This window comes from Oryctolagus cuniculus, chromosome 13 (genome assembly GCF_964237555.1).
Source record: "Oryctolagus cuniculus chromosome 13, mOryCun1.1, whole genome shotgun sequence".
Classification (NCBI taxonomy): Eukaryota; Metazoa; Chordata; class Mammalia; order Lagomorpha; family Leporidae; genus Oryctolagus; species Oryctolagus cuniculus.
This window is the reverse complement of record NC_091444.1, coordinates 107,500,531-107,516,132: the sequence shown is the minus strand read 5'-3', so window position 1 is coordinate 107,516,132 and position 15,602 is coordinate 107,500,531. Positions and strand designations below refer to the sequence as shown.

Below are 15,602 nucleotides of genomic sequence, written 5' to 3'. Positions count from 1 at the left end.
AAAGGTAAAATGAGAAATACAGTACGTAAGTCATTGTGAGGTTAGATTGCCTTTTCGTTTAAATCTACGTCTGCTACACGTATGCCCACGTTCTGCTTTCCAAAGAAAGAGGTGTTTACAGTTTCTTTCCCACAACTGCTACCCTAACAGCTGCACACCAGCAGCTGCGGGACTGAGGTCAGGTTTTTAAAACATGTGAGACAGGAGAAACTGAACAAACCAACTGTAAGAGCCACTGTGCAACATTAACCGAAATCTAAAGATGAACCCCGTTATTAGATGACACTCAGTAGTTACTGTTTGCTAGCAGCAATAGCATTTTGAAGGCCTTACCTGTCACAGATACAAACTGGAATCCTCTAAGTGAAGTGATCTGTGCGCCTCATGCCTTGAAACAGTCCATCTTCGGGGCTTGGCGATGTGGCACATCTGGTTAAAACGCAGCCTGTGACGCTGGCTTCCCATGAGTGCCAGTTCCAGTCCTGGCTGCTGGTTTTTTTTTTTTTTTTTACATTTTTTGGGCATGTATGTATTTATTTATTTGAAAATCAAGGTTACAAAGAGAGAGAGGAAGAGGCAGAGAGAAAACTTCCACCCACTGGTTCACTCCCCAGAAGGCAGATGGAAGACAGGAGCTCCATCCGGGTCCCCCACATGGGTGCAGGGGCCCAAGCATTCCGGCCGTCTTCTGTTGCTTTCCCAGGTGCACGAGCAGGGAGCTGGACGGGAAGTGGAGCAGCCTGCATGAGATGCCTGTGAAGCAGGTGGTGGCTTTACCTGCTAAGCCACAATGTCAAAGCCTGCAGTGCTTCTGTCCCAGCTCCCTGCTAACGCACCTGGGAAAGAGCGGGAGACAGCGAGTGCTGGGGCCCCAGCACCCAGTGGGAGACCTGGATGGAGCTCCAAGCTGCTGGCTTCAGCCTGGCCCAGCCTCAGCTGTCCCAGCCCACTGGGGAGTAAGCCAGCGATGGAAGTTCTGTCTCTCCCTCCCTCTCTTTCAAATAAGCAAATCTTCAACAAAAAAACAAAAACAAACTCTAGTTTAAAAACAGCTGTGCTGGCCGGCGCCGCGGCTCACTAGGCTAATTCTCCGCCTTGCGGCGCCAGCACACCAGGTTCTAGTCCCGGTCGGGGCGCCGGATTCTGTCCCGGTTGCTCCTCTTCCAGGCCAGCTCTCTGCTGTGGCCCGGGAGTGCAGTGGAGGGTGGCCCAAGTGCTTGGGCCCTGCACCCCGTGGGAGACCAGGAGAAGCACCTGGCTCCTGCCTTTGGATCAGCGCGGTGCGCTGGCCGCAGCGCGCCAGCCGCGGCGGCCATTGGAGGGTGAACTAACAGCAAAAAGGAAGACTTTTCTCTCTGTCTCTCTCTCTCACTGTCCACTCTGCCTGTAAAAAAAAAAAAGAAAAAAAAAAAGAAAAAATACCAGCTGTGCTGTGAGGGGTAGGCACAAAATAGATGTGATACCAGACCAGAATATTCTAATACTGCGTAGATACACATGATAACATGTTTTTTGTCTCTACGTTAAGTTGCACCTTGTGAAACGCACTCACCAGACCTTTACAAAGGTATCCTGGTTACCTGTGCCTTCCCGGAGCAGACCCAGCGTGAGTCACGGAAGGGTGGCATGAGGGGTCAGGCGGGCAGGAGAGGGGAGGAACACGCGAGCGTCACGGGACCTCCGACAGCGCAGGCTGGGGCTACGCTGGCACGACGCAGCACGGAGCACAGGCCAGCTCTGTCCGCTCAGCCTCCTCTCCTGCCACTCTGTGTGGCGCGCGTGGCCCCGGGAGCTCCCGGCGAATCGTTCCCTCAATATTCAGACTCACCGGCTCCTTCTCATCCACGGAAGGGACGCGCTCCGTGCGCTGAGCCGCGCTCTTCCACGTGGGAGGGGAGGGAGTGAGCTGCTCCCCACTGCCTCGGCACCAGCACGCATGGCCGGCCGGGCACTCCCTCCACGTACAAAGAGGCATCCTATTTCTTTATTTTCTTTTATTTGACAAGCAGCAATATCATGTTTGTCATTTTAATGTAGATACAATTATTAGGTTATCTGTCATATTACAATATTTAAGTTTTTATTTTATGTCCTTTAAGATACATTAAAAAAAAAACACATCAACTGCAAACATGAAGGGGAGAAGAAGCATGGCACCCAACCCGATTTCCACACGTCAGCGACGCTTCATTCCCTCTTTCGATAGAGTTTTAAGAAATGTCCTAATGACATGAGCCTCAAATATTCTCTAGGCATTTTCTTGGACGCTCATGACGTGGCACTGGTGATGTTGTAAACAGCAGAGAAACAGGGGCTGCCGCGTGACCGGGTGATGGGGCCAGGCCCGCCTTCCCACAGGACACACCCAACGGCGACGTCCGCCCTCACGCGACGTAGCTGTACTCGTCCGCGGACGCCTGGCTGCGCTCGATGTACTGCTTGTCTATGAGGACCTCGATGCACTTCTTGATCATGCTGATGCTGGGATTGAACCTGGCTCTCGACTGGCTGATCACCTGCAGGAGAGACAGGACGTCACGCCACTGCCGCCCGACGGCGGGGAGCAGGGACGCCGCAAAGCGCCTCGGGGCCTCGCCCGACAGGGAAAGACAAGCGCTGCGGGCAGGAAATTCTGCTCATCAAACTGTGGTAAAGAACCAGTGGGAGAGGAAGGAGGTGACCAGCGGGGAGTGCCGTGGCCTGCGGTCCCTGTTGGAACAGCCCAGGCAGTGCACATGGGGAGGGAGCCGTCACACCTGTCATTGGCGTCGTGCAGGAATAAAAGCGCAGAGCGCAGACGCCACGAGACCTATTATCCACACCCAGGCGCACTGGACTAGAAACAACGCGCACACACACCCCAGCTCCCATTTGATTCTCAGTCAGCTCTCAACCAATGCTCCAGGTGGCCCCCAAAGTGCCCCAGGCAGGACTCTGCCCACGTCTTCACGGGGCTGTGTGCTCTGCTAGCCTAGGGCTGCACAGGGCTGCCATGTCTTGCACCCCTGGCACCTATCCAGGACCCCAGCAGGCACAGTGGACACTCAGCGGTTTGCAGAATGAATGAATGAATATTGGATGTGGTCAAATCCCTTCAACAGCAGGAGTCAGTAACTCACTGGGCTTTCGACCTCTACACGTAAGCCCATCCACATCTGAACTTCCCACTGAGAAGCAGTGGGCACCGTCCTCGGTACGCAGGCACACGCGCTCCCGCTCCCACTCCCGCTCCCCAGGCAGCCCGGGCACTCCTCCCTTCACCTCTTGGATGAGGGCGTTGTGCCGAAGCACCTTCCGCGCTTTCATGATTCGAACTATAGCAGCCTGCAGATACATCTTCCGGTCTTCATCGACGGCACTTCTTGTCTGCTCCATTTCCTGGTGCACAGAGGAGAACGACAGTTTGCAAAAGAGACATCGAGGCACGGAAGCTGTACTCTGTTCCCTTGCCAGTGACTTGGAATACATTTCTGATCAAACTACGCGGTTATGCAGCGCCCAGAGTCACAAGACCACTGCCCAAACACCACCGGGACGGGTCAGACGCCACTCGCGAGGCTCCAGCTGAAGGGCTGTTAGAGGCGCTCATGCAGCTTAAGCTGAAGGGTTACTGAAAGCAAGCCGTCAGGCAGACCTCTACGCGACAGCAACGGTTTTCCAGCCCACGGCCCTCGGCCCCAGGTGCCTGCTGGGACTGATAGGAAGAGCCGGGCAGGCTCTGTTGGGCTCAAGCAGAAAAAGCCAGGATGGGCCAGAGTGCCTGTCTGCACGGAAACATGTGGAAGGCAGGCGTAGCACTGGCATTTCCTAACCCCTTTAAAAGATAAAATACATGTACTGCATCTCTATTCATCAGCCCAAAGGAACACTGGACAATGACCATTTTGGGGGTCTGTCTGCACCTGAGGGCGGTGGTTCTGGTGAGGGTCTGACATCTCACACATGGTTCTGCCCCCAGTGACTGCACGTGGAAGGCAACAAGGAGACGTGAGTAAGGTCAACTGTCCATCCCAGTGCTGAGTTCCAAGAATCAAGAGCAGATGCCCACCACTGACACCGACTCACCAGGAGTGCAGACCCCTCTGTGGACATGCGAGAGGGCAGTGACCACTCGAGCAAGATGCCCAGGGGGTTCCCGTGCACCTCCAGTTTGAGAAGCAGGGAGGTATCTGGCCCCTGGTTGGGATCCCAGGAAGCCTGCTCGCACTCCATACTGTGCGTCTGCTCCCAGCTCCCACGAGCTCCCGGATTCCAGCTTCCTGCTAACGTGCACCCTGGGAGGCAGCAGGTGACGGGTCCCTGCCACCCACCTGGGAAACCTGGAGGGAGTTCGTGGCTCCTGGCTCCAGCCCTTGCAGGAGCTCTATCGGATCATTTCTGTCCTTCAAATAAACACAGTCTTACATGTCATGGTACCTGCTACATGACAACGTCTCTTCACAGGAACTTGAGTTGTAAAACTTCCCTTTCACAAGGGGAAAACAGAGACTCGGTGGGGAATGTCTGGAGAGCGCCAGGCCAGACCACACGTCCTGACGAGGGCTGAGGGCACATGGGACTCACTTTCCCCTGGCTTCCTGTTCCAGCCTTTCGAACACCAAACTACTGGCACAGGCTCTGTCAGGCGAGCGAACGCAGAGCAGGAGCGGGAGAGGCCCACACCGGGCTAACTCTGGCGAGCAAGGGTCCGCACGACCTCAGCACAAGCAGGGTCGCCCAGCTCCGTGCCCAGCGATGCCAAGAGGCCTTACCTGTGGAGTGTCCTTCTGCATCGACGTGGTGATTTTAAACTTTGTTCTCTTACTGCTGAAGTTCATGTTTAATGAAAATGAGGATTCTGCATCGATGTCTTCCTGCAGGTAAAACCGTGCATTTATAAAGACAAAGTCGCGGGGCCACAAATAATATGAAATGCCACAGTGACCCAGGGAGAAGAACTCTCCTAAAGATCACTGAATTTAAGAGATAAATGACTGCCTTTTGTTAAACAAACAAGCAAAAGACAGTTCTTTTCTAAGTACACACTTCCCAGGACCTCAATCCGTCCAGATGCTGGAATGTACTACTTCTTGCCCAACTGATACAGATGAGTGTTCTCCCTTCTGCTACAGCAACAGGCAAGCCCTCTGGCTCACATGGACAGGGGCTGACATTTTAATTTTTAGGAAACCCCACACGAGGCTGGTAAGTTCACCACTACCCGCTGTGAGAGCGCGTTTCTCCAACACTGGACGACGAGGTCCGAACTGGAGGTGAGGAGGCTGTGGGGTTGACAGCCAGGCCCCGCCCCAAGGCCCCAGGGCTTTTATAGCCCCCTCTCAGTGGGGTTCACGGCTTCTGAGACCGGGGTGACAGAAGCCCTTGGCGGTGGGGCCAGTTCTCGACCATAACCCAAGGGGACTAACAGACTCCTAGTGAAGCTTTAAAGCACAAGCGATCGATCTACATTTACTTTATAAACACCAGGCACTTAAATAATTGCTTAAAATTTAAAATCCTAAAAATCCATGAATCTTAATTAAAACTTTAATTCAGAATTTAAAGTTTTGTTAAGGCTCTAGAGCCAGGACAATGGGTCACTTCTCACACTAAGACTGATTTGAATCTCAGAATACATGCCATTTACAGTCAGTCCAGCTACGGGCGGAAAGACAGCACCACCTTCAGGATGTTAGGAAAATGAGCTGACGTGAGAACTTCGGGGTGGACTGTCCACCTCTGCCGTGCTGTAAGCCACTGCGGCCCCTGGCCTGCGCTCACACCACCCAGCGACACGCTCCACGCTCGCGGCTGTGACGGACACGCGCCACTCGCCCCACCTCTGAACACGTCAAGGGAGCAGTCACTGCCCACTGGTGGGAACTCTGAAATAAAGGCTACGCGCTGTGAAGTTTGCTGAAAAGAAGGTGGTTGGCGCGGCCCTGACTCGGAGGCGCCCAGGAGGCTAAGCTGCCTGAGTGCGCCGAGGGGGCCGCCACCCTCTGCAGCAAGACATGGAATCAGATGAACCAGCTCACTGGAAAACCAGAGAGAGGCTTAGCCACCTCAGTTCACCCGAACCCTCCGCAAAGGGCCTCACGACAACGCTTCAGTCCGCCAGCCCGGCACGGGGCAGACGGAAAGTCACGCAGGTGCCAGCTTCTGGGGCCCCCTCTGGGCTGCGAGGAGCCCGTGGTCCCAGCGTCGACCCCAGGGCCCGCCACGGCCCACACAGGCCCCCAGGGGCAGCCTCCCAGCGCCAGGGTCCCAGGACAACGAGCGGCGGGGCAGACAGACGGGCAGGGGTCCGCCACACACCTTCTCTGAGTCGTGGTTGATCATTTTCACGTCGAGCAGCGACTTGATTGTTTTTGTCAGCTCCTTCTCGTTCATCTGAGTGCTGTCCTGAAGCTCCTTATAGCTGACGGCTTCACTGTTGTTAAACGCGAGGAGGACAGCCATCTGGTAGGTCGTCACCATGGCGACGTACGGTTTGCCCAGATAGTTCATCTTCACTTCACCTGCAGCAGAGTGGACGCGTGAGGGGACTGCAGGGAACGCAGCAGCTGCTAACTGTATTTCAGGCACTTTCTCCACAAAGTGCGAACCAAGAACTTCCTGAGTGAGGCCTCAGCTAACACACAGGGGTCTGAGCCACCACGAGGCCTCAGCTAACACACAGGGTCCCGTTCCTGAGCCACCACGAGGCCTCAGCTAACACACAGGGTCCCGTTCCCGAGCCACCACGAGGCCTCAGCTAACACACAGGGTCCCGTTCCCGAGCCACCACGAGGCCTCAGCTAACACACAGGGTCCCGTTCCCGAGCCACCACGAGGCCTCAGCTAACACACAGGGTCCCGTTCCCGAGCCACCACGAGGCCTCAGCTAACACACAGGGTCCCGTTCCCGAGCCACCACGAGGCCTCAGCTAACACACAGGGTCCCGTTCCTGACACCACGAGGCCTCAGCTAACACACAGGGTCCCGTTCCTGACACCACGAGGCCTCAGCTAACACACAGGGTCCCGTTCCTGAGCCACCACGAGGCCTCAGCTAACACACAGGGGTCTGAGCCACCACGAGGCCTCCTGCTAACACACAGGGTCCCATTCCTGAGCCACCACGAGGCCTCAGCTAACACACAGGGGTCCCGTTCCTGAGCCACCACGAGGCCTCAGCTAACACACAGGGTCCCGTTCCTGAGCCACCACGAGGCCTCCTGCTAACACACAGGGGTCTGAGCCACCACGAGGCCTCAGCTAACACACAGGGGTCCCGTTCCTGAGCCACCACGAGGCCTCAGCTAACACACAGGGTCCCGTTCCTGACACCACGAGGCCTCAGCTAACACACAGGGTCCCGTTCCTGAGCCACCACGAGACCTCAGCTAACACACAGGGTCCCGTTCCTGAGCCACCACGAGACCTCAGCTAACACACAGGGTCCCGTTCCCGAGCCACCACGAGGCCTCAGCTAACACACAGGGTCCCGTTCCTGAGCCACCACGAGACCTCAGCTAACACACAGGGGTCCCGTTCCTGAGCCACCACGAGGCCTCAGCTAACACACAGGATCCCGTTCCCGAGCCACCATGAGGCCTCCTGCTAACACACAGGGTCCCGTTCCCGAGCCACCATGAGGCCTCAGCTAACACACAGGGGTCCCGTTCCTGAGCCACCACGAGGCCTCAGCCAACACACAGGGTCCCGTTCCTCTCCACCTGTGGGGGCTGGGGATGGTGTGTTCTCAGTGTACAACCAGGAAACAAAAGTCCTCACAGGTAATCAGCGCATAGACCCAGGGCGCTGCACACCGCAGGGACACCCAGCCATCTCCCCAAGCCAGGGAGTCAGGGCAGCGGAACACGGAGTGGACACGGGGCGACATCAGGCCGCCTGCGGCTCTCCACTGCCCAACTCTTGGGAAGCAACACTGAGAGGAAGTCAGCCAATGCCAGGCTGGTGCGGCACCACGGGGTGAGGTCGCCTGGGCCGTGGTGACACTGCACACACGACGCCCAGGGCTCCACGTGGTCCCGGGCTGTGCTGGGCTGACCCGGGCAGCTGCTGTCTCCCACAGGTCACACCTCTCACTCATCTCCCAGCAGCTCTGCGGGCCAGGCACAGGGCTGATTTCCCGCAGCTCCTGTCTCTAGCCCTGCTCCCCAACTGCACCCCTCCACGTGCCAGTCCAGCACCCCAGCTGCCCCACGACAACCTGAGTCTCCTCCAGCCTGCAGAAGACACCGTGACAAGCAGGTGTGCGCTGAGTGCCAGAGAAGCCGAGAAAACCTTCCCCGAGGACGCCACGGGGACACCACGGGGGTCAGGCCTGCCCAATCTCTAGTCACAGCATCACTCCCACCCAGAGGGGGGGGCCGCGGACCAGGGGCTCTCTCTCGGCCTCTCCTCCTGGGGCTGCCTGCACTCCTGTGTGGATGAGCGCCCTCCCTCCGTCTCGGCCTGCATTCTGACCCACACAGAAGCAAGAACCTCAGCAAAGCAGCCGGGCACCATGTCCCCGTCGGCTCTGCCACACACAAGCCACTTAGACCTGGACAGCGCAGTGACTTCCATTCCAGCGTCTGCAAACGTCTCCCACAATCCCACCCGAGCCCCCGCCATGTGCCCAGCGGCACTCTCCAGGCTTCTCCGTCATGGCCGACATTAGAGGTCCTGGCGCCTGCGGCCACGGTGGCTGCTCCAGGCTAGCGCTAAACGTGCTCGGGAACCTCCTGGAGGCGCAAGAATGAACGAAGCTAAACTGCAGGCCAGAGGGAGGTAGGTTTCCGTCAGGTGAGTTAAGTGCTGGATGGAGATGGCTGCACGGCTAAGAATGGGTCGCAGGTGCGCTCCGCCAACGCCAAGGTCACATCACATGCTGACAACACGTGGAATTCCGTCAATTATACCAGAGTCACACTGGGAAGGGAAGGGAACCAACTCTCCTTCATACAGGTCAGCCCTTTACCAAGGAGACACTTCCGTTTCAACTGCATTTTTTAGCTTTTTCAGAAAACCTAAAGCACTGGCTCCACAACATTTTTTCACAAAATCAATTATATCTTTTAAATGAGAAAAATTCACACATATAAAATAACAAATTAACTTTTTTTTTGACAGGCAGAGTTAGACACAGAGAGAGAGAGAAAGAGAGAAAGGTCTTCCTTCCGTTGGTTCACTCCTCAAGTGGCTGCTATGACCGGCGCACTGCGCTGATCCGATGGCAGCAGACAGGTGCTTCACCTGGTCTCCCATGGGGTGCAGGGCCCAAGCACTTGGGCCATCCTCCACTGCACTCCCTGGCCACAGCAGAGAGCTGGCCTGGAAGAGGGGCAACCGGGACAGAATCCGGCGCCCGGACTGGGACTAGACCCCGGTGTGCCGGTGCCGCAGGCAGAGGATTAGCCTAGTGAGCCAAGGCGCCGGCCAACAAATTAACTGATTAAGAATATCAGTTCTTTCACAAAGCATTGAAAAACATCAGAACGCCCCACGTGTTCAGGAAGAGTGCACAAGTCACGCAGCAGGGCTGCTGACGCACGAGCCACTACGGCCCAGGACAGATCAGCCGGACCACAGCCCCCAGCTGAACCTGCTCTTAAGGAGTGATGGAATTCCCTAACAAACCAGAGCAGATGGCACATTTCTAAGAGATGTTAACTTATGTACCAATTCCCCCTTGTGCAAAGGGAAAGCTGGTTTAATGTACTTTTAATTTTTTTTGCTATTATTTATTTATTTATTTTTATTTTTTGACAGGCAGAGTGGACAGTGAGAGAGAGAGACAGAGAGAAAGGTCTTCCTTTGCTGTTGGTTCACCCTCCAATGGCCGCTGCGGCTGGCGCACTGCGGCCGGTGCACTGCGCTGATCTGATGGCAGGAGCCAGGAGCCAGGTGCTTCTCCTGGTCTCCCATGGGGTGCAGGGCCCAAGCACCTGGGCCATCCTCCACTGCACTCCCGGGCCACAGCAGAGAGCTGGCCTGGAAGAGGGGCAAACGGGACAGAATCCGGGGCCCCAACCGGGACTAGAACCCGGTGTGCCGGCGCCGCAAGGTGGAGGATTAGCCTAGTGAGCCGTGGCGCCGGCTTTTTTTTTGCAATTTTTTAAAAAAATTTTATTCAAAAGACAGAAGAGAGAGAGAGAAAGGGCATGAGATCAATCTCTCATTCGCTGGTTCACTTTCCAAACGCCTACAACACCCAGGGCTGAGCCAGGCTGAAGCCACAAACCAGGAACACAGTGCAGGTCTCCCACGTGAGTGCCACCACCCGCTGCCTCCCCATCAGGCAGCTGCAGTCAGACACAGAGCCAGGACCTGCACCCAGGCACTCTGACAGGGGACGTGAGCATCCCACGCAGATCTGAACCGAACCATGGCCCCAAATGGCCACCCCTCAAAGTGCTTTTCAAAGGCATACAAGTTTGCTTCAAAGTGTTTGTGGGAAAATGGAGTTAAAAGATACTTATTTTGGCACAGAAAGATTCATGTATAAAATGAGTCTTTGAAAAGTTTATGCTAAATGTATAGTCTGAAAACACACTGCATGGATTTCAACATTTTTTTGTACCCAAATAAACTTTTTCAATTCCATTTTTCGCGAACTTTTGAAACACCTTGGTAGTCTGGCAAAGGCAAGAAATGTCCGTGTGAACTCCGGCTAACACCACAGGCCACTCAGGGCAACCAGTCTCCAGACTCCCAGCTGCCAGTCCTACAGCTTCGAAAGGCACGGGAAAGACCAGATTCTGACCAAAGTGCCCTAAACCGCCAATGATCACATACGGCTTCATTACGGTGTCACAGACACCCAGTGTCCAGGGCTCCTTGTTGTGCTGTAACAGTTAACCACATGGCTTACTGAAGGGAGTGAGCTTTTAGGAGGAGCCGGCCCACCAGGGCCACATCTCTCAATGTGTGTTCTAATATCTGTAAAAAGTAACTGGCATAGAAATGTTACAAGTCATTACAAAATTCAGGCCAGCGCCGCGGCTCACTAGGCTAATCCTCCGCCTAGCGGCGCCGGCACACCGGGTTCTAGTCCCGGTCGGGGCACCGGATTCTGTCCCGGTTGCCCCTCTTCCAGGCCAGCTCTCTGCTGTGGCCCGGGAGTGCAGTGGAGGATGGCCCAAGTGCTTGGGCCCTGCACCCCATGGGAGACCAGGAGAAGCACCTGGCTCCTGGCTCCTGCCACCGGATCAGCGCGGTGCGCCGGCCGCAGCGTGCCAGCCGTGGCAGCCATTGGAGGGTGAACCAACGGCAAAAAGGAAGACCTTTCTCTCTGTCTCTCTCTCTCACTGTCCACTCTGCCTGTCAAAAAAAAAAAAAAAAAAAAAAAAAAAAGAAACTGCTGTTCCAAAGTGCTGCAGCTGGACTTCCTTAGGAGCAGCTGACAGTGCACGCAGACCAGGCTACAGAAACCCTCTTTCCAAATCAACAGTCTTACCAGGGAGATGTCCCCCAGCCAGGTACAATGGAATGCATCTTACCTGTGCAGAGATAATGTAACCATGTGAGTTTCCTTCCACTGAAATGTTGGCTATAGAATAATTCAAACTGTAAGAAAACAAAAACAAAAACCATCAAATTACTTTCAGCTTCCACACCTGGTCATTGTCCCCCCACCCCCAGAGCTGACAACCACTAAGCCACATGGCCTCCACATCTGACTTTTTGTACAGATTCAGAAAGACGGTGATGAGCATTTTGAATGAAATTCACTCGGAGTTGGTGAGTTCTCACTGACCTGCAGCCCCGCAGGGAACACACAACTTACCTTCGCTGCCCACCTGCTCACGGGGCAGGCTGACCAACACACGTGGTCGCACACCCAGCCACACACTGGACAGAGCTGCAGGGCACTTTGCATACCCTCCCCCTGACCCGACTATGGACAATTATATTCAACGTCCTATTAACGTGGGCGTGAAATGTCAGAACCGAGTGTGTAATTATGGCACATGAGTCCAAAGTTACACAGTTCAGGTTTTTTAAAGAACTAGTATGCAATATACAGTGGGAAAATGAGATTACATGTGAAAAAAGAGTAATATTCAAGTTCTTTATAAACTGAAAAAGTCATATCACTTCAGCTCAAAACTGTGGACTCACTGTTAACACGGCGTGCCACGTGTAACATGCCCAGAGCTTTCATTGGCGTATCACACTCCTTTTGTACTTCCAAAAGGAAATTTAAATAAAGCCATTGGCAGCACCCATCCATCAGTGGTACTAGTGCCCACTCTAGACAGCTCTGGCCACCAGAGAAACGCATCTCTCCGCAGTCTGTTCCATTTGCCCAGCCCCAGGAGCTGGGATTTGCTGTATCTGCCCCCTGTCAGCCATCCACCAGCAGGAACAGGAAATGAGCTGCACCTCCAAACAGCGAATCAGAATACACCACACGGGGACTCTGCATGAGTGAGCTCTTGGGTGGCACTAAAGTCCAAACCACTCCAACTCATGACTCATCTGTAAAACATCTACACAAATTCATAGAAAAAAAAAAAAAAAAGAAAATGCTTTTTAAAATAAGAAATTCAAACTCAGAAATGCTCTTTATAAATAATTCAGGTGCAAACACAGCTTGGAGACACGTACTCTAAGCTCTGAAACTACGCTTTACTCTTCTAGTAACATTTCATGATGCACACGACAGCAGTGTGCCAAAACAAGCTGTCCCTTCCTCCTGAGTTAACACACGGCTGCAGTGAGTCTCCTGTGCGTAGCTGGTCAGAACAAACAGACGCAGCTCCAAGAGGGATTCTTATAAAGCCATCTGGCACTACGAAGACAAAATTCCTTAAAACTCTGCTTGAGCTATTCAGTAATTTTTGTCAAGTGCTGTAAGAAATGCCTGTGTGGCAGAGGTTTAGCCGAGCAGTTAGGACTGCCCGTCCCCATGCTGGAGGCCTGTGTTTAAGCTCTGGCACGCAGACCCTGGGAAGCAGCAGGTGATGGCTCAAGAAACTGGGTCCTTCCAACCACCAGGGGAACCCATCCTGAGTCCTCAGCGCCCGGCTTGACCCTGGTCCAGTCCCAGCCACTGCGGGCATCTGAGGAGCGGACGAGTAGGTGAGCATCTCTCTAACTTTGACAGTGGAAAGGAATGGACGTCGAGTGAGCTTTCTTTGTTAAAGCAAACAGGCTTGGGGCTGGAGTTGTGGCACAGTACGTTAAGTCACTGCCCACAATGCCAGCATCCCAGATGAGCAACTGTCCAAGTCCCAGCTGCTCACTTCTAATCCGGCTCCCTTCCCTGCTAATGCATTTGGGAAGGCAGCAAAACATGGCCCGAATCCTTGAGCCCCTGCCACTCATATGGGAGATCTGGATGAGGTTCCTGGCTCCTGGCTTTGGCCTGGCCCAGCCCCAGCGAATGCAGCAGTTTGGGAAGTAAACCAGCAGATGGAAGTTCACTCTCACTCTCTGTTTCCCTCTAATTCTACCTTTCAAATAAATATTTAAAATAACAATAATAAAGTAAACAAGCTAGAAGACAGCATTTTTATTTTTTTTTTTATTTTTTTTTTTTATTTTTGACAGGCAGAGTGGACAGTGAGAGAGAGAGAGAGAGAGACAGAGAGAAAGGTCCTCCATTGCCGTTGGTTCACCCTCCAATGGCCGCCGTGGCCGGCGCGCTGCGGCCGGCGCACCGCGCTGATCCGATGGCAGGAGCCAGGAGCCAGGTGCTTTTCCTGGTCTCCCATGGGGTGCAGGGCCCAAGCACCTGGGCCATCCTCCACTGCACTCCCTGGCCACAGCAGAGAGCTGGCCTGGAAGAGGGGCAACCGGGACAGAATCCGGCGCCCCGACCGGGACTAGAACCCGGTGTGCCGGCGCCGCTAGGCGGAGGATTAGCCTAGTGAGCCGCGGCGCCGGCCTAGCATTTTTCAAATATCACTTGAGGGCATTAATTAGGTCTGAAAGCACCTTAAAAACTGACATTTCATGTTCAATGAGTTTTATTCACCTCTAACAGAGCTGCATTAATAACTACTTCAGATATTTCCTTAACATTATTCATGTTTGTGCATTAAGTACAAAAAAATAACAATTATGACTCATTGTGTTTAAGTGTGAAATAAATTACTTTTAATTACAGCTTTTTTCCTTAGTTTTAAGATATTTCTGTGTAAAATGGAAGTGATCTTTGATAAACAGCTCTATTTAAGATCACGAAGACAAGGTGAATCAATTTACATGTTAGAAAGATTACTATTAAGTACACAAACATTTCAATTCTGTGTAATTGAAAACCTGGATTTACTAGGGAAAAACTTAAGGACAAACTCCCTCTACTGGTAGTTAGAGAAAACGCAGATGGAAGAACTGTATTCCTGGTCTATAGTGAGAAACCCACCTCCACTTGACAAGGAGGAAGCTCCACTGGGATGCGGGTCATGCACTAACAAACCAAGTTCCAGGGGCTGAGAGCTGTCCCTGGAGAGCTCTGGTTCAAGGAAGGAGGGAGGGAGGGACGCCAAGGTGGAGACCTCATCTCTGATGCCCACTGCCTCCCCTAGCTGGACAAGTGTCAAGACTGCCCACACAGAGGTCCACTTCCTTTCTCCTGCTGGTGACAAACAGCAGATATCTAACAACCAGTATCAAACGCTTTCCCTGGCGATCCCACCTCCAGCCCCTTGCTCACATTGGGAGCCATATTCTGACACAGTTCTGGCCATTGGAAGATCTTTCTCTTTACTTCTCTCTGTAACTTTGCCTTTCAAATAAATAAAATAAACCTTAAAAAAAAAATGGTATAAACTAGCCACCGCCAACATCTCCAGGAAACTGCACAGGAGTGGTGAAACAAGTCACGATTTTATTTTACATGCCCTGGGTACCCGTGTAGCTCTGGTGTACAAGCCAAGTCCCTTCCCAAACGAGGGACTACTGAGTACTAAGGACAATGAGGCTTTCTCAGGAAGAACTGCCGTTCAAGCTCCCATCCCGTCATGAAGCAGCAGCCTCACTGGGTGTGTGGAGGACCAACAGGGTCCGTTTCGTGAGAAATGGAGATACGTGAACACTGACAGCAGCATTAGCCAAATACCCCAAAGTGTACCTGGCACAGATGCCCAGCCCATGCTGAGCGGACAGAGCGGGCACATCCACACTAAGGATCGGCCACTGACAACACCTCAGAGTGGGCGACTCCGCTTACGTCCCGCGTCCCAGCGGGCATGCCAAGAAGGGCAAGCAGTGGGGGAGACGGGGGGCTTGCTGAGGGGTAGAGGTTTCTCCCAGGGCAATTCTGGGGCAGTGAAGACCTAAAATTAACCACATGGCAGCCTTCCAATTCTGTGAACGCAGTACCGGCTAAGTGTTCCTAACCCAAAACCTGAAATCTAGAATGCTGCAAAATCCCAAACTGTTCTGGCACGCATGTAATTCCACAAGGGAAAATCCCACATCTGAACTTAGGCTAACAAGCAGATACGCTATAAGTGCCATACGGAATTATCTCCAGGCTATGTGTACATGAAACAGTGAACCTCTGATTTAGACTTGGGGCCCATTCACAGAATGTCTCATTACACATGTGCAAATATTCCACAATCTCAAAAAAAAAAAAAAAAAAAAAAAAAAAAGGCAAGGTAAGTCTGGAACATGTC

At 53.4% G+C, this 15,602-nt stretch overlaps 1 protein-coding gene across 6 annotated transcripts in view; it reads right to left on the bottom strand.

Moving 5' to 3' along the window:
* Window positions 1–1,979: 1,979 nt before the first annotated feature.
* CUL2 (cullin 2) overlaps window positions 1,980–15,602 on the bottom strand; it is an 85,337-nt gene continuing 71,714 nt past the window's right edge. For all 6 annotated transcript variants that reach the window (XM_051833452.2, XM_070056153.1, XM_051833453.2 and 3 more), the window contains 5 exons: window positions 11,472–11,538; window positions 6,298–6,500; window positions 4,752–4,853; window positions 3,262–3,378; window positions 1,980–2,516 (listed from right to left, as the gene is read on the bottom strand). In XM_051833452.2, coding sequence (XP_051689412.1) covers window positions 2,385–2,516; window positions 3,262–3,378; window positions 4,752–4,853; window positions 6,298–6,500; window positions 11,472–11,538 — 621 coding nt within the window. In that variant the 3' untranslated portion in view covers window positions 1,980–2,384. The remainder of the gene's footprint in view (window positions 2,517–3,261; window positions 3,379–4,751; window positions 4,854–6,297; window positions 6,501–11,471; window positions 11,539–15,602) is intronic.